We start from the raw sequence: 23,888 nt of genomic DNA on the forward strand, positions 1-23,888 counted from the left end.
AATCAAAGTTTAGTGTGGGATGTCACTCTTGGTGATTTCAGTGTCTGCCATTTCACTAAATGAGGACGAAAACACATGGACAACATCTCCAGAACTATTCTGAGAGTCAGTTCATGAGCATTTGACCGTTTGATTTGAGCAAAAGCATCATATCACATGCACACAATTGTAAAGGTATTCACGGCAACCTGTCAAAATAAAAGTCTGTTTTGTTTTGAAGTCTATTTTTTTAGTCAAATGTATGCTATGTACACCACTACTACTACTATTAAAATTAATCAAACATAACTTTTTAAGGAATAATCACAGAATAATTTCTTCCATGTTTTAATTTGAATCGTAAATCCCCTTTGTATGTCAAAAGTTTGCTTTATTTTCAGTAACTAAAAGATAAATTAATGTTTCATGTCTTGATTTGATAATAAAAATTTAAATACACAATTTTTTAAGGTGGGAGGGGGGCTTCTGTAAGAACAAAAATAAGTTGTTTTATGAGTTCAAATAATTATACATGATAAAACCGAATTTGGTAACAATACAAAATATGGTGAGGAAAATCATAGGGCCCTAAAAATTTAAATTTTGTTAAAGTTTTATTAAATTGATGTGAAAATGTATAAGTTTCATGATTTTAATTAATTAGACTTGCTTTATGATTAATAAACTTTAACTACTAAAAAGGAGTGGAGAAAGATTTAAATGGAGAAAACCATAACCAAATCCAGAAAAAGTAAAACGGAAATACGGTATTTGGAAAAAAAATAAAATGGAATTTAGGAAAAAATTGGAGTGTTAGCAATTAGAGTGTGGTAATTTCAACATTTACTATTACTACTACTACTACGGTTCAGTACTGGATTATTTATTCATTCATTTATGTATGTAAATAAAGCACTATTTTAGTCATCAAAATCCACTATTGGTTTACCTCTAGTCTGGTGTCTGGAGGAAGACTGGAGACGCACATAATCCAAAGTCCAGTGTGAAGTTTCTGAAGTCACAGAGATTTAAATACAATAAAGCAATACAGAAAGATATACACAGTTAAAAGTTTTACACCGATTAAAGTGCAAAAGAAATATAAAGACCCATTGGTATCACTTTATAGTAGGACCTCATTAGTTAATGCATTAACATTCGCAATGAGCAATAGCTACATTAGCTACAGAAGTTATAAATCTTTGTTAAAAAATACAAGACTTAGTTCATGTTAGTTTATTAAATAATACAGTTGCAACTTTAAATTTTAACAATGTGTTATTAAACATTGGAATACTTAAGATTAATGAATGTTCAGAAGAATTATTCATTGGCAGTTTTTTAACTAATTAATTAACTAGTGTTAACTAATGAAGCCCTAATGTAAAGAGTGAATTAACAATAAAGAATCAAAACACTTTAAAATAAATGTAGGGCATGTTGTAGTCCAGATTAAAATAAAAAATTAAAATTAATAAATAGCATATTAATTCTAAATATTTAAGTATTTGGCACTGTGATGAACACCATAGCAAATCCACAAATTTGAATGGCTATTTAAATATGTTTTAGAAAGTAGTGTGGCTGCTTTATTTATGGGGTTTCCAGGGTAAGGGCTGCATTTTCTGCAGTTTAGCACCATCTGCTGTCAGAGAGTGAATGTGCTTTCATTCAGCACGTCTCTCATGTGTTCCTCATGTCCTTCTCATGCGTCTCATGAAAATACCTCTTTCAAGAAGCATACAGCGGTGTTGTGCATTTTGACCAGTTAATGGGAATAGTATTCTTAAAATGCATTACAAAATCAGAATAATTTGTAATATATAATTATTCACTGTATTTAGAAGTGCACATGATAACAATATCGTGCATATTAATTACCATGGTATATCGCATTACGAATACCAGCACATGTCTAGTCACCATACCAGAGGTGTCATGTAACGAAGTACAAATACTTCGTTACTGTACTTAAGTAGAAATTTGGGGTATCTATACTTTACTTGAGTAATTATTTTTCAGCCGACTTTTTACTTCTACTCCTTACATTTTCACGCAAGTATCTGTACTTTCTACTCCTTACATTTTAAAAAATAGCTTCGTTACTGCTATTTCATTCCGGATTGTTATCGTTCAGAGAGAGAGAAAGAAAAAAAACCTATCCAGATAAATCGCGCCATCAGGATGGAGTGAATTTGATTGTGGTTGGATGAGAAGTATACACATATACCATTCCGACACCCTATTGGTCCATACGCGATCCATCACACCTGCACATGACACAAATCACATCACACTGCATAGACAGTTTTGGGTTCGTTTATCAAAAAATATATTTCTTAAAAGTAGGTTGGAACCAGTAGTATCCGATCGCCTCAGAGTCAGTCCGCTTAAATTTCTAATGAAACCGGCGTCAGTCCGGTCTCCTCCCGTCTTTCAGCGAGCTCTTCAATCCGCCGACCACGGTGGAGCAGCGCGAGCTCAAACAGAGACAGAGGACACAAGGTGTGTGTTTACCGATAGATTGTTAGAATATCTGTATCTGTGAAGTTCTTTGTCATAAATACAGTTTACAAAAGGTCACGATCAGTCAGTTTCTCATCTACTGTAAAGTTTACTTACACTTATTTAAATATACTTAATTTAATCATACGTACTTTATACATACACTGCTGTGCAAAAGTCTTAGGCAGTATTTTCACTTAAAAGAATGGTGTTCGGCCAGTTATTTATATATTTTGCTGTAGAGTGTCAGTATAAAATATCAGTTTACATTTCAAAACATTAATTTTGCCATTGTCAAACTGCTTGATTACTGCACTAGATTATTATTAAAATTAATGGCAAACTACTGTCCTACTGACACATTGCAGCAAAAGATATAAATAACTGGCTTAAAACCCTTTTTTTGGGGTGAAAACACTATTCTTTCTTTTCCATAAGACTTTTGCACAGTACTGTATTTTAAAAACGAGATTGTTGCTACTTTATAAAGAATGAGCATACAGTCATTCACAGAACTGATTTAAGACAGTGACAGACAGCACTCATCTTAACTAAATATCAGAGTGAGTGACAGATATACAGCAGAAACATTATGTGTGGTTTTGTATTAAATAATGACCCAGATTGTGAAATACATTTATTAGCCTTAGATTAAGGGAAGCACAACTTGGGAAATGAGAGCATCCAAGGTGAAAGCTATGGATTTATTTTAAATATTTGTAATGTTCTTTAATGTTATCCATATTTTTTTTTGTAGTTCTTTTTTTTTTAAGTATCGGTTCAGGCACGTTGAGGCGCCAGTACTATTTTAAAATTATCGAAAAGGCACTGGACCCTACTTAAAAGTTATTATTTATTTCTCACTACTGGCTCATTTGCCAAATGGGTGCTTCCTCTTCGTCCTCCACAAATTAAGCTACTGTAGGTAGTTGGGTAGTGAGACGTTTTAATAAATTATCGTTTGCGATTGATGACACAAATGACAATGTGGTGATATCTAGGCTATAGAGCATCACAGTCCCACCCACAGCTGGTGCCGGAACTAAAAATTCAATGCAATTTCTGCATTGACATTTGGGGTATAAGCCGTTAAAATGTAACCATACATGGTAGACTTAAAACCAGCTACGGCTGTACTAAGCAACAGTATATGCTCATATAAACGTAAAAAGATCATGGGCACTAACCTTGTTTCGATCTAAATGCCTTTTATTCGCGATGTCTTGGCTAAGTACTTCATTACCCACAATCCTGAACAATCCCACAGTGATGCATCTGATTGGTGGAGCTCGTATAACCGTCTGGTTAAACCCCTCGAAGGTCTGTGAAGACTGAAGATCATTAATAAAAAAATAAAATAAAATAAAAACCTGTGTTGCGTTTTTGCACGGTAGACTTATCAGTGCAATCATGATCTCCTTGGCTGCCATTGAGAGTTTGGCAGGGAGGTTGGTAACTTTAGTTAGCATTATCGTCCACTTTAGCTAGGCTACTGTAGCCTCCATATGAAATGATTCATATCAAGCATTTTATAATGCCACTGTCAAAACAATATTTAGCCTAGACATACCTTTTTGTGCATTTACTGAACATTTGTGTAATGGCAACGACATGTGTTGACAACTGAGCGGTGATTGCAGTCAGATACAAAGCACTGCACCATTGCTGACTTTATCGTTAACCACTTTCACACACGCACACAATATATAATTACTGCACATTCACTATATAAAATAAAATTCACTGGAGGAAAAAGTTCGCGCGAGCGGCCGTCATCAGATTTGGATGTCGCTCAAAAGGCTCGTTGCCTCGTTCTCAGTTGTGGCTTCAGTCTAATTCAATGGGGCGCAGTGGTTTATGGGATGAGTAGTTCCTGCGCTCGAAATGAAAATATGTACACAGTCTTGTACCTTTTGAATTTTGGATTTTGTCTTAATTTTTTCACTTGAAATGATATGTTATATGCTTATGAGTTCAGCCGTAGCTGGTTATCCTCACACATGCTCTAAAACTCTTTAGATACGGATTTTTCCGAAAGTGAATGGGAGAAATGAATGGGAAAATTACTTCCGGCACCAGAGCTCTCTCGGGCTGTGGGTGGGACTGTGAAGCTCTATATCAACTTTGTAACTCGTTACCCCCGAATACTGGACATAGCAGATGTACCCAATACAAGAAGCTATCAGTCAAGAAGGTATCAGTATCATGAGTTATTTTTCATTTTTAGTTTTTGATTAATCACTTAGATTAATCATTCATTTTGACAGCACTATAATGTTTATTGTAAATAGTCAACCACACAAGAGTAATTGTTACTAAGCCTGCACCAATGTTCTTGTCCATTGCCCTCACAGAGTCCTGCAGCTAAGCTTGGATGTACATTTACATTCCATTCAAGGTTATTGATGACATGCCTCTGAAGTTTGACTTTTTGCACCATGACAATACTTAATGGCAACTAGTCATCATATCTATAGCTCTTTAATGTATTTGCATTGTACTAAAATGAGTTCATTTTCAATGGGCATATATGTGGCTGAAACAGGTAGCCTAGTGCATCCCAAACTTTTCAACATGAACATTTTAATATAACATTATAGTCATTATGGCCTTTAGAAAAATGTTTTTTTAGGAGGTGGGGTAGTGCACAATAGGCCCCTGTGGCACGGCCCAAGCTTTTGTTCTTAATGGCATTTTTTTCCTTACATTACTTTTACTTTTATACTTTAAGTAGTTTTTTAAACCAGTACTTTTACACTTTTACTTGAGTAAAAAGCTTGAGTTGATACTTCAACTTCTACAAAAGTCTTTTTAAAACCTAGTATCTATACTTCTACTTGAGTAATGAATGCCAGTACTTTTGACACCACTGCACCATACTTGGCTGTATGTCACTTCAGGTCAAAGTCAGTGCAGCCATCTACCAGGAGATTTTGGAGCACTTTATGCTTCCATCTGCTGACAAGCTTTATGGAGATGCTGATTTCATTTTGCAGCAGGACTTTTGCATCTACCCACAGTGCCAAAACCACTTCCAAGTGGTTTAATGACAGTGGTATTACTGTGCTTGATTAACCAGCCAACTCACCTGACCTGAACCTCACAGAGAATATATGGGGTATTGTGAAGAGGAAGATAAGTAACATCTGACAAACAATACAGAGGAGCTGAAGGCCACGATCAAAGCAACCTATGATTCAATAACTCCTCAGCAGTGCCACAGACTGGTCACCTTCATGACATGCCGCGTTGAAGCAGTAATTCTTACAAAAGGAGCCCCAACCAAGTTTTCAATACATAATTAAACCTACTTTGAAGATCTTGAACATTTCTGTTTTGTAAATCTTTTTTGGTTTGATCTTTGAGAAAATATTCACATTTTTCAGATACTGAATTTTTAATTTTGATAAGCTGTAAGTAGAAATCATCAGAATTTTTTCATGTGTTAACATGTAAGGGAATATACAGTATTTGTTTGTTTTGTTCATCTCTGCAGAAAGGGCTTTATATAGTTTTGAGTGTGCATTCCACCCTGTGTTCAGCCTGACGTCAGGCACGTGTCGACTGGACTACTGTAGACCAGAAAACAGGTGAGACCTTCATTACAGTCATTATCATGTTACAGGTGCCCAGAAAGATTAACCACTAATACTTGTTGGTATTTACATCTATATTGTTAGTATTCATTGTTGTTTTTTTATTTGGAGCACAGAAGAAAGCATACTTTTTAATGAAATCTCTCACTCTCTTCTGTATCTACAGGGCCTTTTATTTAGTTTTGTTCAAGCATATGACATTTCTGGAGAAGAGAGGTTGTCCACGTACAGCTTTGGAGTACTGCAAACTGATTCTGAGGTACAAGCCTACATCAAATGAATTTAAAAAAAAATTATCACATTCATAAGACAAAATCCATCATCCTTGGTCAGTCAGCCAGATGTATTGGTAAAAAATGAAATGTAATTTTTTTTTTTTTACTTTGAATATTCTTCCAGTCTGGATCCAGATAATGACCCTCTCTGCATGCTGCTGATCTTTGACTTCCTGTGCCTGCGCTGTCGCGAGTACACCACCCTCATCCGACTCTTTGAAGAATGGGAGGTAAAGAAATAACATACTGATCTGCCACAACATTTTAGTTTGTTTCTAGTCAGGAATTTGATTAGGCCACTCTACAACTTTCATTTTGCAGAGGTTGACTTGCTGCTATGCTGTAGATCATTGTCTTACTGCATAATCCTGTTGCACTTAAACTTTCAACTTAAACCGAAGACCTGGGCCGTATTCATAAAGAGTCTTAAGGCAAAACGTAGCTCCTAGTGACAAAATTCTAAGAAAATTCTTAGAAAGCTGGGCATTTACTCTTAAAATTAAAGAAAATTTCATAGTAAAGAAAAAAGTAATTCAGAAAGCATCTTAACCCTTAAAAGAGGTCTTAAGGTCAAACTTGTTAGGAGCACAGACGAGGGCTTTTAAGAGGCTTAAGAGTTTCTTTAGCAGAGGAGAAAGTGGTAGAAAGACGAAGAGACAGAAGAAATGTGTTGCAGACATTGAATGATAGTGAGTTAATAAGACGCTATAGATTAGATCGTACAGGCATCATGTTTGTGACTGGTATTATTAGAGACGTGCTAACATCTCCGACACAGCGCAGAAATGCCATAGCGCCAGAAATTAAAGTAATCACTACATTACGATATTTGGCAACTGGGAAAATGCAATAGTGATGATTTGGGTCTGTCACAACCTTCTGTAAGCAGAGTGATCCCACAAACAATTACAGCACTTTCAGAACATCTTATTGTGTCGCAGTTCATTTCGTTTCCACTGGACATTCCCATCTTGCAGGCTCAAAAAACTGCATTTATGAATATAGCAGCCTTATAGGTGTGCACAAGCAGGGGTAATGAACCGTTAATAGTTTGTGCTATACGCTCCCATGTCTGCTGCTTGTCCCTTGCTGTGACACCCGGTCTGAATTTTCCTTTAAGAATGGCCTTGTGTTCATGCACTAACTGGGCTAACAGTAAACACCGTTCCTCTGGAATAGGCTTTGTATTTTTTTTTTTTTTTTAATGTTTTAATTTTTGTTTGGCTTTCTCGACCTTCTTGGTTTTGATTCCATGTTTGATACATTAAAACCAACATTCAAACCGCCACTTAAATAGGACAGCAATCACTTGGAAAGAGTGGAACAATTTTTATCATTCTAAGCCAATCAAATACCTTTTAGGAAATTAAAAGCATGGTAAATAAAAAAAAGGATTTATATACACACATATAATGTGTGTGTGTGTGTGTGTGTGTGTGTGTGAGTGAGAGAGAGAGAGAAAGGTCAAATAGGAAAAATTACGCATGTAAATTCAAAGTGAGAATTAGAATAGACCCTATACTTAAAATCACTCAATTATTTTTTTCTTTCTTGGACAACCAACCAATCACAGTCTTCAAAAGATTGTGTCATACATAGCAATGGGGTCAACCCTGCCTCTTCACTAAGATGAAAGTTTTTGTCTTTTCCCTACTCAGAGTTGCTCTCAGATCGGTCCCGAATCGCTCTTAAGATAAGACTCCTACGTCAAAGTTTTTAAGCTAAATTAAGAGCTTTCCGAAAGGATTCTTAGAATCTTTATGAATATGGGCCATGAATATGGATATTCTGGTAGAGAGCAGAGTTTGTTTCCCTCAATTATTCTCTCAAAAAAGTTGCCCAGGCCCTTATACAGCAAAAGATCCTTCCAGCAGCACACTGCCACCACTATACTTGATCGTAGGTATGGGTTATTTTTTTTACAACATTTTTAGAATTTGGTGATGGATTATGACCGATGTATAAAGACTCCATGTTTCAAACAGTTATAGTTTCAACTCATCAGTCCACAAAAAATTCTCTCAAAATGTTTGAGGTTCGTCAAGGTAAATTTCTATCAATTCCTAAAGTTCTTCTGGTTTAGCAGTGGTTTTGACCTTGCCCCTCTTACATAGGTGTCATTTCCAGGGCTTGATCAAGCCTCCTTGGGGGTGTTATCCTCCATGGGTTGTTGGCCTGTCCAAAATCTGGCCAACTGAGGTTTGAGAAGTTATGAACAGATGTGGAGTTTATCTAAATCAGGTGACTGTTACGGGGCATCCACACTGGTGTAACAGATATGCAGGTCATCGATTCATGGGTTAAATTCAGGCATACAAATGAAACCTTTTTGCACTAAATGCCTGGCCTGGCGCCAGCCTGGCTGGACTTAAAACATTTACGATACCCGTGCGAGCCTCAAAGGAGATACGCAACCCTCAACCAAATTCCTTAACTCACACACCCAAAAAGAAACCTTTATTAAAGTTCCTTACTTTTGTAAGTCCTTATTAATATGTATTTTTAATGTTTGTGTATTGCATAAAAATGGTTAATCCTGGGTAAATGGTTAAAGTGCTGACTTGTAAGTGGAAATGTTCTCCTCAGTCTAACTCTTTCTCAAATAGTCATGTTTATGTAACCCCCACTCCTTGGCAGCTTCATAAAACTTTATGACCCCAAGGGGCGACAGGACAGGAAAGAAACATTCACTGTTACCTTTTTCTCAATGTATCCTAAACTATTACTTATTCAATGTGGTCTCAAGGTATATAGTATTGTTCTTTTTGGTAAATTAGATGTTTCCCATATAAATTGGGACTATCTGCAATTTATTAGCGTGTGTTAATCTTTAAATGTGTGTAATTCTGCATTTGAATGTAACTTCGTGTTTCTATCAGTTATATATATGTACTGTTTGGTGTCCTTGTAATCGTCATGCTTTGACAGACCCACTTATCTAAAGCAAAGTAATGAAAAATTTATTATTTTGGAATTACGAACTTGCTAGAATATCCCTATTGAAATCTGACAAGCCCTAAATCATTAGGGGGTTGTTTCCACAGAGACAAAGGAACTTTTTCCCGCTGCAGATCGCGGACGTTCATTGGTTGTTCACGCGAACAGAGGCGTGAACTATCTCAAGCTATAAGAGTCGACCGAACAAGGCCCGCCTCTTCTCTTCTCACGCTGACTCGCTTCCTTCTCACACACGCTGCGACCAACATCGCTCCCGCGAGGCCCATGCGCAACCTTGGGCCGCGCTCATATCGCCGTCCCCCTCAGCACAGGGACTGAGAGGGGGAAGCCATTATCATGGCTCCTTCGGAAGCTTTCGTTTTTTTGTGTTGTTTTCTTTTCTTTACTAAGTTTATTCAACTATTCGCCTCTCCACACAAGGAAGACGAATTCTTGAACATTGCTTGTTAAACCTTTCAAATACCGCGCGATCCCGCAACAGCCGGAAGATGAACGAACACCCCTTGCCACAAAGGACCACGTGGCTCCACGCTCACACCAAGATCAAAAGCGCACGCTGTTTTCAAAAGATCCAGCGCGCGTTGGTCTCCAGCTCACGCACATTGGACACTTTGCAAGTATCACTTTTCTATGGAGATTTAAATGCTGCTTTAAAGTGTTGCTGTGATTTGATTGGTGTTGGCTGCTAAGGTTTACTGACTTTGATTTTCATACCTGAGCTCATTCTATTTTCTCTCTCTCTCTCTCTCTCTCTCTCTCTCACTCCCTTATTTGGATCCCGTTATGTCTTGTATAAAGTTTACTGTCTGTATTGTCGTACGCATATTTACTCTATGTGATTTGTAGTTTCGATGTATTATTAGCCAATTATTAAAAACCCATATATCCATGATCCTTGTCTCCACCACCCGCTCACATTACGAGTCACTGAGATGTCTGAACTTCAGCTACAAGCTTTAAATTTAGAAACTAAATTTATCATAAGGATAGGATAATGTTTTCATGGCCAGAGAATGTTTTTCCTTGAATTATAAGAAGTGATAACTTTATTGAAAATTGATAGGTCAATCTGGTTTGCTGGACAAACCACTGTTTGATTTGCAGTAATTTACAGTAAGGGATATCACAACAATTGATATGAAGAATGGAATATTGACATATTAATGAGTAAATTACAGTGCCCTGTGATTAGTTATTGGTATAGGCAATTGAGCTATTTTTCATAATCAATAAAATTTAATGTAACTGTCATCTGAGGTATATATTAATCATATTCCTGATTAATTATTCAAATTCCCTATATATCATTTGAGTTAATTATTATGCACTACTCATTGTTGTTACACTGGGAATCGGAATTAACGCTTCTTATTTACTTTAAATGGGTTTTCTTTTATCTTTTTTTCTTGGTTTTGTGGCGTTCTGTAGAGGTTGGAGTTGGGTGATGTCTACAAATTTGACATCGGATGATGGTTACAGTGAAACATCGTGATGGGCATTGACATCTGCAGGGGCAAGCTGGGGGGTGGTGGTGGTTGGTTTAGGGGGTGTGCCCAAAGCATGAGTCCTTATAAGGGTAAACAACTAACGTTTCCTAAAACCATGTTTACACCGGATGTGAGCGGTGTGATGCAACAAAAAAATATTGAACCACTGGTCTGTAATAGAGATTTATTATATATAGATCAGTCAATAGAACTCATTATAATTAAGCGCAGCACAGCGTGACACTTCAAATCCCCGACAGTAAACTGCTGCCGCATTCTATTTATGATGTGCTGACACAAGTTCAAATGATTTTCAATGGTCGCTTTTGTCGCGTCCAGTGTAGACAGTCTTTAGCTAAAGCGGCGCCACACAACTGCTGTTGGGCCCGTTGTAGACATGGTGTAAGGAGCAAATTACTGAGGACGATGTCAAGTCACCTTTATTGATGTAGCGCTTTTAACAATACAGATTGTGTCAAAGCAATTGAAAAGCATTAAATAAGAAAATAGTGTTTCAATAATGCAAAAAGGCAGATCATCATTGAATTGTGATGTCATAATCCAGCAAAATTCAGTTTAAATAGTATCTTTGCAATCAATCTAATTGATTAATAGATTATATATCTGGAAATTAAGTGTCCCCAACTAAGCAAGCCGGAAGAGACAGCGGCAAGGAGCCAAAACTCCTGGCAGTTCTCCTCTTGCAAGATGAAACCAGAAGTTCAATTCCAGGCTGAAACAAAGTCAGATTGTGCAGAATAACCATTGGTTTCCTCTGGTCTTGTCCTGGTGGCCATCTAGGAGACAAAGTCTTGACTGTGGATCTGTCTCTGGCGTCATCTAGTTCTCCTGGTCTCTGCTGATATTTAGGGATGTAGAGGTCCTCTCTAGGTGCTGATCCACCATCTGGGCTGTATATGTACTAGATCCGGGTGACTGCAGTGACCATCTGATCTGGATACAGACTGGTTCTGGTGGCTACGGTGACCTCAGAGTAAGAGAGAAACAGACTAATATTAGCGTAGATTCTTTCTTCTAACGATATAGCAAATACATTGAGTGTTATGGGAAGAGTTCCCGGTTCAGGTAGACCTAATTAGTGTAGCCTAAGAATCCTTTAATTGATTTGAATTTTAGAAATGTGTGAGTGTATTGTGTAAGCCAGGTTAAAGAGATGGGTCTGTAATCTAGATTTAAATTGACAGTGTGTGTCAAAGTCTACTTTATTGTCAATTCTGCCATATGAACAGCACATACAGTAGGTGGACAACCAGAATGAGTAATATTGCCGTGTGTACCACCACCGCAGGGCTATGGCGTGAACCAAGGTAGTCGCGTGTTAAAATCACCTCCGCTGTCAGGGAAGCTGTGGACTCCATTCTGGTCCCAGCACTACGTGACTGCGAACTGAAATCAAAAAGACTAATGAAACTGTGAAGGAGATCAACAGTGAACTTCAGAAGGTAGCCAAATCTAATAAATGGACTCAAGACTGTGTGGAATCTGTTCAGGTGGCTGCACGATAGGACAGGCAATCTGTTATTGAACTAAAGACACAGCTAGACCAGCTCACTACAAAGTTGACAGACCTGGAGGACAGGGGACGAAAAAATTATGTAAGGCTGGTTTGCTTACCAGAAAGAGTGGAGGGGTCGGATGTTATTTGGCTACCTGAAAGATGATCTTCTCAAGTGGATACCCTCATTGGTGGGCCGAGACATTAACATTGAAGGGGCACATCGTGTGCATGATGGAGGAGAGGCTAACTCCAACAAGCTGTGCACCCTCATCTTCAGATCACTGCATTGGCAAGACAGATCGGGTATTCTTAACGGGGCACTTCAAGTTCATCCAGTGAAGTACGCTGCTAATGGTGCGCGCGCATCATCCGTTCACTTTCTCACGCCTCTCGCTCATTCTTCTGTGCCAACAGCCGACACGATCCTGTTCTTCCCAGATTATAGTCCAGCGACAACCACAAAGAGCTTCAGTTCTACCATGAAGAAAGCTAAGGGCATGGGCCTTGAACCATTCCTAATTTATTTTGCGCGGATAAAACTGCAGTAGAAAGGCGAAAGGAAGATGTTCGACTCATAATACCACCCCAACCCCCACCCCAGGCCACCGAAGATTTTATCAACTTTCTTCCACGGAGGTCCACCTTTACACCTGTACGGCGAGACGGCGGTGCTACTGATGCAGCCTCAAACCCGACCAAGGAAAACAACGATGGCGATCCGCATCACGCTAGAGAAGGCAATTTAGTGGACATGGTGGAATAATCTTAGCCTAACAAGTTATGTAGCAATGGTCAAACTCCGGGTCCTCATTACAAGTACGATCTAAAAACAAGTACGCAAAATTAGCCTTCTTTACCCAGTAAGAGGTGACAAATGTATTCATTTTATGTGTTAAGATTGTGTGGGTTTATCTGATTCTATTGCCATGTGTTGTGGTGGATTGGTCACGTATCAGGCAATATTTATGTTCTTACAGACCTACGGATTTTTGCCTGTGTGGTCTGTGTTTTTGTATATAGGTTTTCCCACCCCCTCCCCTTTACAGACATATTCCTAATCTTTGATAGAACAACAGCTTTGGGACATCTGTACTGTAATTTGCAGGATGTAAACACGCTTCTGTTATGTCTTATACTAGCACGTTCATATTTTAAGACAGATCTTAGCTGTATATGTGTGACGTTCGGGAACCAGTGAAACACAGTGAAAGAGAGATCCAATTGCATTAAGGTTTATTTAGGATAATCCAAATCGTAATCCAACAAGCCGGGGTCAAATCCAGAATTCAGTCCAAATAAACAAACAAAGAAGGAACAGGAAGGGAACAGGAACTCGGAATGTGAGGAACTCGGAAGACGAGAAGACTGGGTACGGAAGGAATTGGAAGGAAAGGACTCCATGCAGACAACAGGAAAAGACTGGTTAATATTGGGAGGCTAATGACTAATAAGTGAAGGCACCTGGTGCAATTAACAGGAGTGCAATTACTGTGATGAATGGACAAGGCTAGTGGGAATTGTAGTGCCTACAGTGAGGTGCCTAAGGGGAAGTGAGCCCACTAGTGGACACCCAGGGAAACAGAGACCAGACAGCGTGACATTACCCCCTCCTCCATGGAGCAGCTACCAGATGCTCCACCCGAACCCAAGAAGAGACGAAAGAATAAAGATACTAGGAGGGAGGTGGAGCGGCGGAGGACCAGGTAAAATGGGGAAACGGGGACAAGAAGTGCAAACACAAAAACGAGCCCAGGAAGGAGGTGGACCAGCTTAGGATCAGGGGGAGGGACGGAGGGCCAGGTCCTTATAGAGAAACAGAGAGAAAGACAAAGACAAGGATCCCAGGAGGGAGGTGGACCGGCGGAGGATCAAGGGGAGGGACGGAGGGCCAGGTCCATAGATGGAAACAGACAGAAAAGGAGCAAAAACCAAAAAAAAAAAAACACAAGTCCAGGAAGGACATAACGTGAAGCCCACCAGGGCAGAGCAGAAGACCACCACATCCGTGCGGTCGAGACAGAAGCCCACCAGGGCGGCGCAGAAGACCACTACATCCCTGCGGTCGAGACAGAAGCCCACCAGGGCGGCGCAGCACCCCACCACATCCGTGTGGTCGAGACAGAAGCCCACCAGGGCGGTGCAGAAGACCACCACAGTGGGATCAATGACACAGGAGAGCAAGCCTGGTTAGACAAGTCTGAAATGGAGAACATGAACAAGTTAAGGGTAGCCTCCGTGGCCACGACAGGGTCAGTCGAGCGCTCAGAGAGTTCGGTTGAGATGTGACGAGGCTCTGGAAGTTGCGCAGAGGGGAGGAGAGACTCTGGTAGTTCAGCTGAGATGAGGAGACGTGGAGAGGCTCTGGTAGTTCAGCAGAGACGTGGAGAGGCTCTGGTAGTTCAGCAGAGACGTTGGGAGGCTCTGGTAGTTCCACAGAGATGTGTAGAGACTCTGGTAATCCCATGGTGTTTAGACTGAACTTAGACTGGAGAAGATCAATGCTGACTTGACGCTGAGATGAGGAGACGTGGAGAGGCTCTGGTAGTTCAGCAGAGACGTGGAGAGGCTCTGGTAGTTCAGCAGAGACGTTGGGAGGCTCTGGTAGTTCCACAGAGATGTGTAGAGACTCTGGTAATCCCATGGTGTTTAGACTGAACTTAGACTGGAGAAGATCAATGCTGACTTGACTCTGCTCATGAAGATCATTGGTGGTCTGACTCTGCTCATTAAGATCATTGGTGACTTGCATTTGTTCATGAAGATCATTGGTGACTTGCATTTGTTCATGAAGATCAATGGTGACTTGCCTTTGCCCATGAAGATAGTTGGAGACTTGACCTTGTCCATGAAGAACACTGGTGACTTGACGTTGTTCATGAAGAATACTGGAGACTGGACTTTGCCCATGAAGATCATTGGTGACTTGCCCTTGTCATTGAAATTCACCGGTGACTTGACTTGACTCCGGAGTGTCAACGGGGACTAGCCCTGACTCTGCAAGGTCAACGGTGACTAGCCCTGACTCTGGAAGGTCAAGGGTGACTAGCCCTGACTCTGGAAGGTCAACGGTGACTAGCCCTGACTCTGGAGGGTCAACGGTGACTAGCCCTGACTCTGGAAGGTCAAGGGTGACTAGCCCTGACTCAGGAAGGTCAACGGTGACTAACACTGACTCTGGAGGGTCACTGAGCACCTGACTCGACTCTGGAGGGTCCACTAGCACCTGACTCGACTCTGGAGGGTCCACGAGCACCTGACTCGACTTTGGAGGGTCAACGGGAACCTGACTCGACTCTGGAGGGTCAACGGGAACCTGACTCGACTCTGGAGGGTCAACGGGAACCTGACTCGACTGGAGGGTCAACGGGAACCTGACTCGACTCTGGAGGGTCAACTGTGGCTGTCATTTTGTGCAGAGGCGCTGGACAAGCAGCCATCTTGTGCCATGACTCTGGACCGACGGCAAATCCTGGGCCGTGGCGCTGGACCGGTGGACATTTTGGGCAGTGGCGCTGGGCCGGCCATCTTGTGCTGTGGCGCTGGGCCGGCCATCTTGCTCCGTGGCGCTGGGCTGGCCATCTTGCTCCGTGGCGCTGGGCTGGTGGCCATCTTGCGTCGTGACGCTGGGCTGGCGGCCACCTTGTCCTGTGCAGCTGGGCTGGGGTCCATCTTGCCTCGTGGAGCTGGGCTGGCGGCCATCATGGGCAGTGGTGCTGGGCTGGCTGCCATTCTGCGCAGCGGTGCTGGGCTGGCAGCCATCCTGTGAGCAAGACAGGGGTGTCCACTCTTGCCACTTTTGTTTTGTCTGTCTCTGGAACCTCTAGCGCAAGCCATTAGGCAATCTACGGCTTCCTTTATGGAAATTGGTCATCATAATCATATTATATCTCTGTATGCAGATGATATAATTTTGTTCTCAGATAACTTTGACACCTCCATTCACCCAATTATTAAGGAATTTGATCATTTTAGCAGCCTGTCAGGCTGCAAAATTAATTGGATGAAATCTGCACTTATGCCTTTAAATAATGTACACACACATGTTCCTGTTCCCATCTATATTCAGTCCAAAAGCTCTCTTATTTGGGCATTAAGATCTATAAAAACATACATAAAATTAATAGAGACAACTTCAACTACGCTAAGCAAAATAAAATCAGACATTCATAGATGGAGGAATCTAAAAACATCTCTTCAAGGTAGAATTAATACAATCAAAATGAACATATTTCCTTTTCTATGTTACCACTCTGCCCCCTTCAAATTACTTTAAAGACATTTGCTCCATTATTTCCTAATAATAATTATAAATGTTGATCACAAAAAAAGAGAAAAAATTAAGACCTAGAAGAAAAACTTAAATATCACATGGTCCTAAGTATTCAGACCCTTTGCTCAGTATTTAGTAAAAGCACCCTTTTGATTTAATATGGCCATGAGTCTTTTTGGGAAAGATGCAACACGTTTTTCACACCTGGATTTGGGGATCCTCTGTCATTCCTCCTTGCAGATCCTCTCCAGGTCTATCAGGTTGGATGGCAAACGTTGGTGGACAGCCATTTTCAGGTCTATCCAGAGATGCTCAATTTGGTTTAAGTCAGGGCTCTGGCTGGGCCATTCAAGAAAAGTCACGGAGTTGTTGTGAAGCCACTCCTTCATTATTTTAGCTGTGTGCTTAGGGTCATTGTCTTATTGGAAGGTAAACCTCTGAGGTCCTGAGCACTCTGGAGAAGGTTTTCGTCCAGGATACCCTTGTACTTGGCCGCATTCATCTTTCCCATCGATTGCAACCAGTCGTCCTGTCCCTGCAGCTGAAAAACACCCCCACCACAATGCTTCACTGTTGGGACTGTATTGGACAGGTGATGAACAATGCCAAATTTCTCCACACATACCACTTAGAATTAAGGCCTAAAAGTTCTATCTTGGTCTCATCAGACCAGAGTCCTTCAGGTGTTTTTTTTAGCAAACTCCATGTGGGCTTTCACGTGTCTTGCATTGAGGAGAGGCTTCCGTCGGGCCGCTCTGCCATAAAGCCCCGACTGGTGGAGGGCTGCAGTGATGGTTGACTTTCTACAACTTTCTCCCATCTCCCGACTGCATCTCTGGAGCTCAGCCACAGTGATCTTTGGGTTCTTCTTTACCTCTCTCACCAAGGCTCTTCTCCCCCGATAGCTCAGTTTGGCCGGACGGCCAGCTCTATGAAGGGTTCTGGTCGTCCCAAATGTCTTCCATTTAAGGATTATGGAGGCCACTGTGCTCTTAGGAACCTTTAGTGCAGCAGAATTTTTTTGTTACCTTGGCCAGATCTGTGCCTTACCACAATTCTGTCTCTGAGCTCTTCAGGCAGTTCCTTTGACCTAATGATTCTCATTTACTCTGACATGCACTGTGAGCTGTATGGCCATATATAGACAGGTGTGTGGTTTTCCAAATCAAGTCCAATCATTATAATCAAGCACAGCTGGACTCAAATGAAGGTGTAGAGCCATCTCAAGGATGATCAGAAGAAATGAACATCGCCTGAGTTAAATATTTGAGTGTCACAGCAGAGGGTCTGAATACCTAGGACCATGTGATATTTCAGTTTTTCTTTTTTAATAAATCTGCAAAAATGTCAGCAATTCTGAAAAATGAACTTAAATATATTTATGCAAATGGCTGCAATATAACAAAGAGTGAAAATTTTAAGGGGGTCTGAAAACTTTCCGTACCCACTGTGTGCGTGTGTGTGTGTATGTATGCATGTATGTATATATATATATATATATATATATATATATATATATATATATATATATATAGTCAGTGATGCGCGGGTCAATGTATAAACAACCCGCACCCGACCAATGTTTTCAACTAACCCTCCCGAAACTCGGACAACAGAAAAAGAAAATATTGTACCTGACCCACATTTTTTACAAGTAGTAAATGCGTCGCCCCTTTATATTAATTTCATTACTTAAATAGGCCTACATGATTATAGCCTACATGACAAAAAGCGTTATGACCACACACATAAAGCTTGCCACAAAGAACTGTAATGATTATGAATGTCTATATTAGAAAGGAGATATTTCATTGTTTAGTAATAAACTGGTGTTTTCTGTATCACTGCTAAGATGAAGTTGACGATGCGGACTCGCCATGAAAGCCAGAGAGAAATGCACATTTCATATGGATTATATAATCAGAGTAGTCTATTTATTTTGGTTTGAATATTTTCATTTAAAAGTATACATTTCAAGCTTTCTGTAATATATTGCCTATATTTCTTTTTAAACCCACCGACTAAAAGATTAAGACTACCTGACCCAAAATATCACCCAAAGTTTCTAAAGCTTTTTTCTTAGCTGTTTCAGAATCTGGAAAAATTATTGGGGCTATCTTGTTACTGCAGTTGGTAGAGCGATATGAATGTGTGTGATGTACGGCATAAATCCTCATCACTTCTGCTGCCGAAACTTTGTCAGCCTGTGGGTCATTTGTTTTTTTGGAAAACGATTGCACTGATTAGCATGTTTCTTGATGACGTGCTTTTTTTCTGTGGTAATCACATGCACCATCTCGCTCACGTCATATTCTCCACCATGTCCCACAGAAAAACTGCTTTTGCATAAAATGCAAAGGGACAAATGAAAAAGCAGGACAGATGCTCAACAGATGCTCAAGGTTTATTTGGAATCTTTATTTCAAACTACCGCCAGGTGGACGGATTGCGAAATGAATGTAATTGTAAAATGAGATAAAAGGAAGAAGTAAAACAAAAATAACATTATGATATAACATTGTAACGTCTTTAAAAAATATTCAAACATTTACAGTGAGTTAATTTTAAAACGTAAGATTGTTTTAGGCTACAGTCTACTCATCAAAAATTAAAAGACCTTTACACAAAGGATCATATGCATGCTATTGTTATTAAACTCGTAAATAAATATAAGGCCCATGTATGTATGTATGTATGTTTGTATACACTAAGTAGAAATCAAAAATGCCTCTTTTAACGCCACGGGTACCGCCGCGGCGGCGGTATAAAGTGCATTTGCAGCTTTTGACCACTGAGTGGCGCTTCAACTACAAGTTATCAAACAAGTGCATCAAAGCACATTTTCGCAAATAGACGAAAGTTTTGCCTCGCTGATGTGTTACATTTGATGGCTTCAGTCACTGAAAATGAAAGAAAAACACTATAGTTTAATTATTTAATATATGTAATATTTAATATTCACAGATGAAAGTTTGGTATTTATTAAGTTATGTGCATTTCTTAGAAAGAGAAAGAGTCTGTGCTTATATTTTCTAAGCTACATGGTATTAAACCACATTTTAGATTGGACACATTTAAAAGGTGTGCAGTATTTATATTATATTAATTATGCGTTATATTATTCAGAAATTGAGAAATTAAGATTAAGAAATTGTTGCATGTTTAAATGTGAAGCACTGTATAATTTCGTTCGCATTATTTAGGCCTAATTTGCCTAAAACAAGAAACGAATAAAATTAAACCAGCACGATTAAATCTTTGAAACTCTAGCAATTGAATCTAAAGAATTAATAAAACGTCCTCACGATTAAACTCAAGTTCTCTCATTATAATCAACAACATTCACACGATGTAAAAAAAAAAAAAAAAAAAAAAGCTTTAGTAATTTACAACTAAAGTAATTTGAGTAATGTTAAAGTCTGCGCTGCGGATCATTTCAGAAAGATAACAGCTTTAACACCAGTATTAAAGACTTTAAAATAAGTTGAGCTCAAAACTCACTCTTAATTAGCAGCAAGTGTTTTAAATAACTTGATCCGATGTGGATTATAATCACTAAACAAGGCAGAAATATTTAGAAGCGATGTAAAAGACTATGCACGCTAAACATTAACGTTACCATAGTAAACATGGTAAATATGACCGCTTGGATAAATCAGATGTCAGCTTCTTATTCTCTATCACAATTATGTATTTATTAAGTAACATTTTATCTGTCGTCTCAATTCGTGAGTTTAGCTCCACGTTGCATATCATCAAAATATAATGATTTTTGTTCGGGAGCTTTTATAAAAATAGAGAATCTGCGCTGCTGATCATTTCGGAAAAATAACAGCTATAACACCAGCATTAAACACTTTTTTTAAATAAATCAAGCTCAAAACTCACTTTCAGTCAGCAGCGAGTCTTTGAAATAACTTGATCCAATGTGTATTATAATCACCATACAAGGCAGAAATATTTATAAGCGATGCAAAAGTCTGTGCACGCTAGGCATTAACATTACCATAGTAAACATGGTAAATATGACCTTTTGAGGAAATCAGACGTCAGCTTCTTAGTCTCGTGTATTTATTTAGTAATGTGTATTATCTGTCACAAGCCTCATCTCGAGAGTTTAGCTCACGTCATAAAAAAAATATAATAGCCTAATGTTTTTGTTCGGGAGCTTTTATAAAAATAGAGCTATTATAATTCATTCTAAATGTGACGGCTACTGTGGCTAATAAACAGAAACAGACTCAACTGAATAAGCAGGCTATTTTCATAAGCGTTAAAAATAAATAAAATGGAAATAAGTGTATTTATGTGTAATTAATTTTTAGTCCTTATAAATTAAATCAATAGCTTATGATCAATGTTTCACTTTTTGCTATGAGCCCCGCCCTGCCCGCTTTAAGCCCTGGCTCGCACTGGCCTGACAGGGGAAATGCGGCTATTGAAACCAGAAACACGTTCCGCCTTCACTCCGTGAATAAAGTATTTCAGTATGTATGAAATGTTATGTTCATAACATAGCATATAAAATGATAATAATAATTAAAAAAAATAACAGGAGAGTTTCAAAGTGGCTTAAGCTATGTGTAAACTTTTTTCCCTATATCACATGCCAAACTAATCTTTACTTGCTGCTTTCTGCTGTGAAAATTGTTTGTGATGAAAAAACATCTTTGTCGGTTATTTTATCTAAACAGATCGATTAACTTCAAGATTTCAAAATCAGATAGCATGCTGATAATGTAGCACTGTAAGATTACATTTGTTTGAACGCATTATTGCGAAAGCGATTGAGTGTGAATCTGTTTAAATCATGCTTTAACCCGAAAATAATCAGTAAATGAAACAGACAAACCCTTAACATCCCGCTCGACTCTTGCAGTCAACCTTTTGATCAAGCTAAATATGTTGGCTATTGGCATGAATTTTACTCGCGATAAGAAGCTGATATTAAAGTGTTTGTGCAAAAATTATTAATGTGCATTAATGACAGGGAGGCGCCGTCTCATCACTTCAATTTTTCATGATAATGAATGTATAATTTTTTAATTAACATAATATCGTGGTGTCTCACATAGGTACATTAAAAATATATCTACAGAAAGCTTGAAATGTTTTTAAACGAAAAGGAATAGTGTAATGTGTGAATGTTGCATTTCTCTCATCAGAGAGAGCCAGCACTGTGAATATAACCAAAACAACAGTCCTATTATAAACCGGTTCAGCAAGTGAAAGCCTCATAAGACATTGTCCATATGAAAGAGCAATTCACACCTTTATCTCGACCCCACAAGCCATGAATAACTATCCAAAACCCAACCCCCTCCAGCTGAACAGAATTCGGTCTGTGTTTTGGCTCTGAGGAACACGGTGTTACTCGGCTGAAACATGCCTGCACTACACTTCATAATTTTCTCGCAGCCCATATTATTATTTTCACAAGACCATAATGATGATAACAAATCATCAATTAATAATTAATCATTATTTTACGAAAATCATTGTTATTTGTGATCGTGGATGTTTGTGGGAGGCTTTAAGACCAAGCGGAGTCCTCTGTTCCCGCCTCACAGCAGGCGGGTCTCCGAGGCTTCACTGTCTGCGGTTTGACTTTACTGAATCAGATTGAGGCGAACTTATTGATCATGAGCCCAACATTTAGCAAGGCAGGAAAACATTCATTCTAATGGAAGGAAGACGTATATCATTGAGCCAGTGTTAATTTCGTTGACTAAATATTTTCGGCATTATTTTCGTAACGAATATATTTTTGCGGATGACAACGAAACGAAAACTAAAAAAGAAGGCACTGATGGAGACTAAAACTATGACTAAATTGATTGACGTTATCGTCAACGAATAAAGGACGAGACGAAAATAGACTGTGACGAAAATCAAATCAGCAGACGGGAGAGATGCGAGGAAGGAACAAAATAACCGGCAAAACCGAACAGGCGAGACTGCATGAGAGAAGAGAACCAATCGGAGCCTGACTTATTGAGACGTGAAGCGAAGGTTTTCAGTTTTTAAATGAGCTCCCGGGAAGACGGCATTCGAAGAGGTGATGTCTAAAAGAGCGACAAAATGTCCACAGCTCACTTCACGTTTGACGACGAACAAAACAAAACAAAGTGTAAAGCACGCGGAGCGATCATTTGTGGCAAGAACACAACCAATTTGAAAAGACATTTACAGACGAGCCACCTGGACATTTTCTCAAATGTAATTTCACAACGATGTTCTTTTGTTTATTGAGCTAAGCAAAACTGGAAAACTGCAGTGCTTAAATGTTGTAGCATTAAATATTACGAACTGAAAAGTACTGTAAAATAGCCCCTTCTTCAAGTTAGATGAGAGCACAATACTAATACGTAATATTATGATACATACATTTGATTAATACTAATGTTTAGTATATTTTATAATGTTCTACTTGTTGACAATATCACAAATATTTCTATATTAGTCATGTGAAACGTGAATGTTCACATCCTATCATTATACATACTAATCTAGCACTATTGTAGTATTTACAATATTGCTAGACAAATGAATACCTTATAAAATCTTGTTACTTTTTTTATCCACCCAACTTATTAAATATTTACTTTAAATGTATGCACTTATTGTTCAGCTCAGCTGTAAGCTTTAAGGTCCTGGACCTAACATTATTTTTCTTTTATTGATGGTCAATTGGCAGCTAGTTATTGTTTACATTATCATGACAGTGTTTGTTGCTGCATAAAAGCTTTTGAATCGAAATAAAGACACAGTTGTGTTGAAATAAAGTTGAATTTGTGTTTTATATATTTTGGTTAAGTTTGTTTCCTATACCAGCTCTAAAAAATTGTCTAGTAAGTCTGTTATTGATTTTAGTCTTATTTTAGTCGACTAAAATACCAAGCAATTTTAGTCGACTAAAATAAGACTAAAATTAAAACAAATCAGATGACTAAAACTTGACTAAAACTAAAAAGAATTATAGTCAAAAGACTAAGACTAAAACTAAATTAAAATTTCGTGTCAAAATTAACACTGCATTGAGCTAATGCTGTTAAAGAGAGCGAGAAGTCTAGGACTATTCTTAAACTTGGAGCTCATTATATTGAAGTAGCCTACATATCCAAACACCAGAAACCAGGAGTTTATAAGTAAAAAAAAAGTTCTAAATGAACTTGTGTTAACAATATAATTAGAACTAACAATATAATTCGATTTTTTTAAAATGAACAATTCCTGTATAAAATGGGACGGCAACCTTTATATCAGTGGTTCTCAACCTTTTTTTCCAGCGAGCCGCAT

At 38.9% G+C, this 23,888-nt stretch overlaps 1 protein-coding gene across 2 annotated transcripts in view; it reads left to right on the forward strand.

Annotated features, from left to right (window-relative positions):
- The window catches only part of tcf25 (TCF25 ribosome quality control complex subunit), a 278,696-nt gene that overhangs the window by 65,193 nt on the left and 189,615 nt on the right, over window positions 1–23,888 (forward strand). For both annotated transcript variants that reach the window (XM_026234236.1, XM_026234237.1), the window contains 3 exons: window positions 5,981–6,074; window positions 6,247–6,339; window positions 6,480–6,585. In XM_026234236.1, coding sequence (XP_026090021.1) covers window positions 5,981–6,074; window positions 6,247–6,339; window positions 6,480–6,585 — 293 coding nt within the window. The remainder of the gene's footprint in view (window positions 1–5,980; window positions 6,075–6,246; window positions 6,340–6,479; window positions 6,586–23,888) is intronic.

Source organism: Carassius auratus, chromosome 46 (assembly GCF_003368295.1).
Source record: "Carassius auratus strain Wakin chromosome 46, ASM336829v1, whole genome shotgun sequence".
NCBI lineage: Eukaryota > Metazoa > Chordata > Actinopteri > Cypriniformes > Cyprinidae > Carassius > Carassius auratus.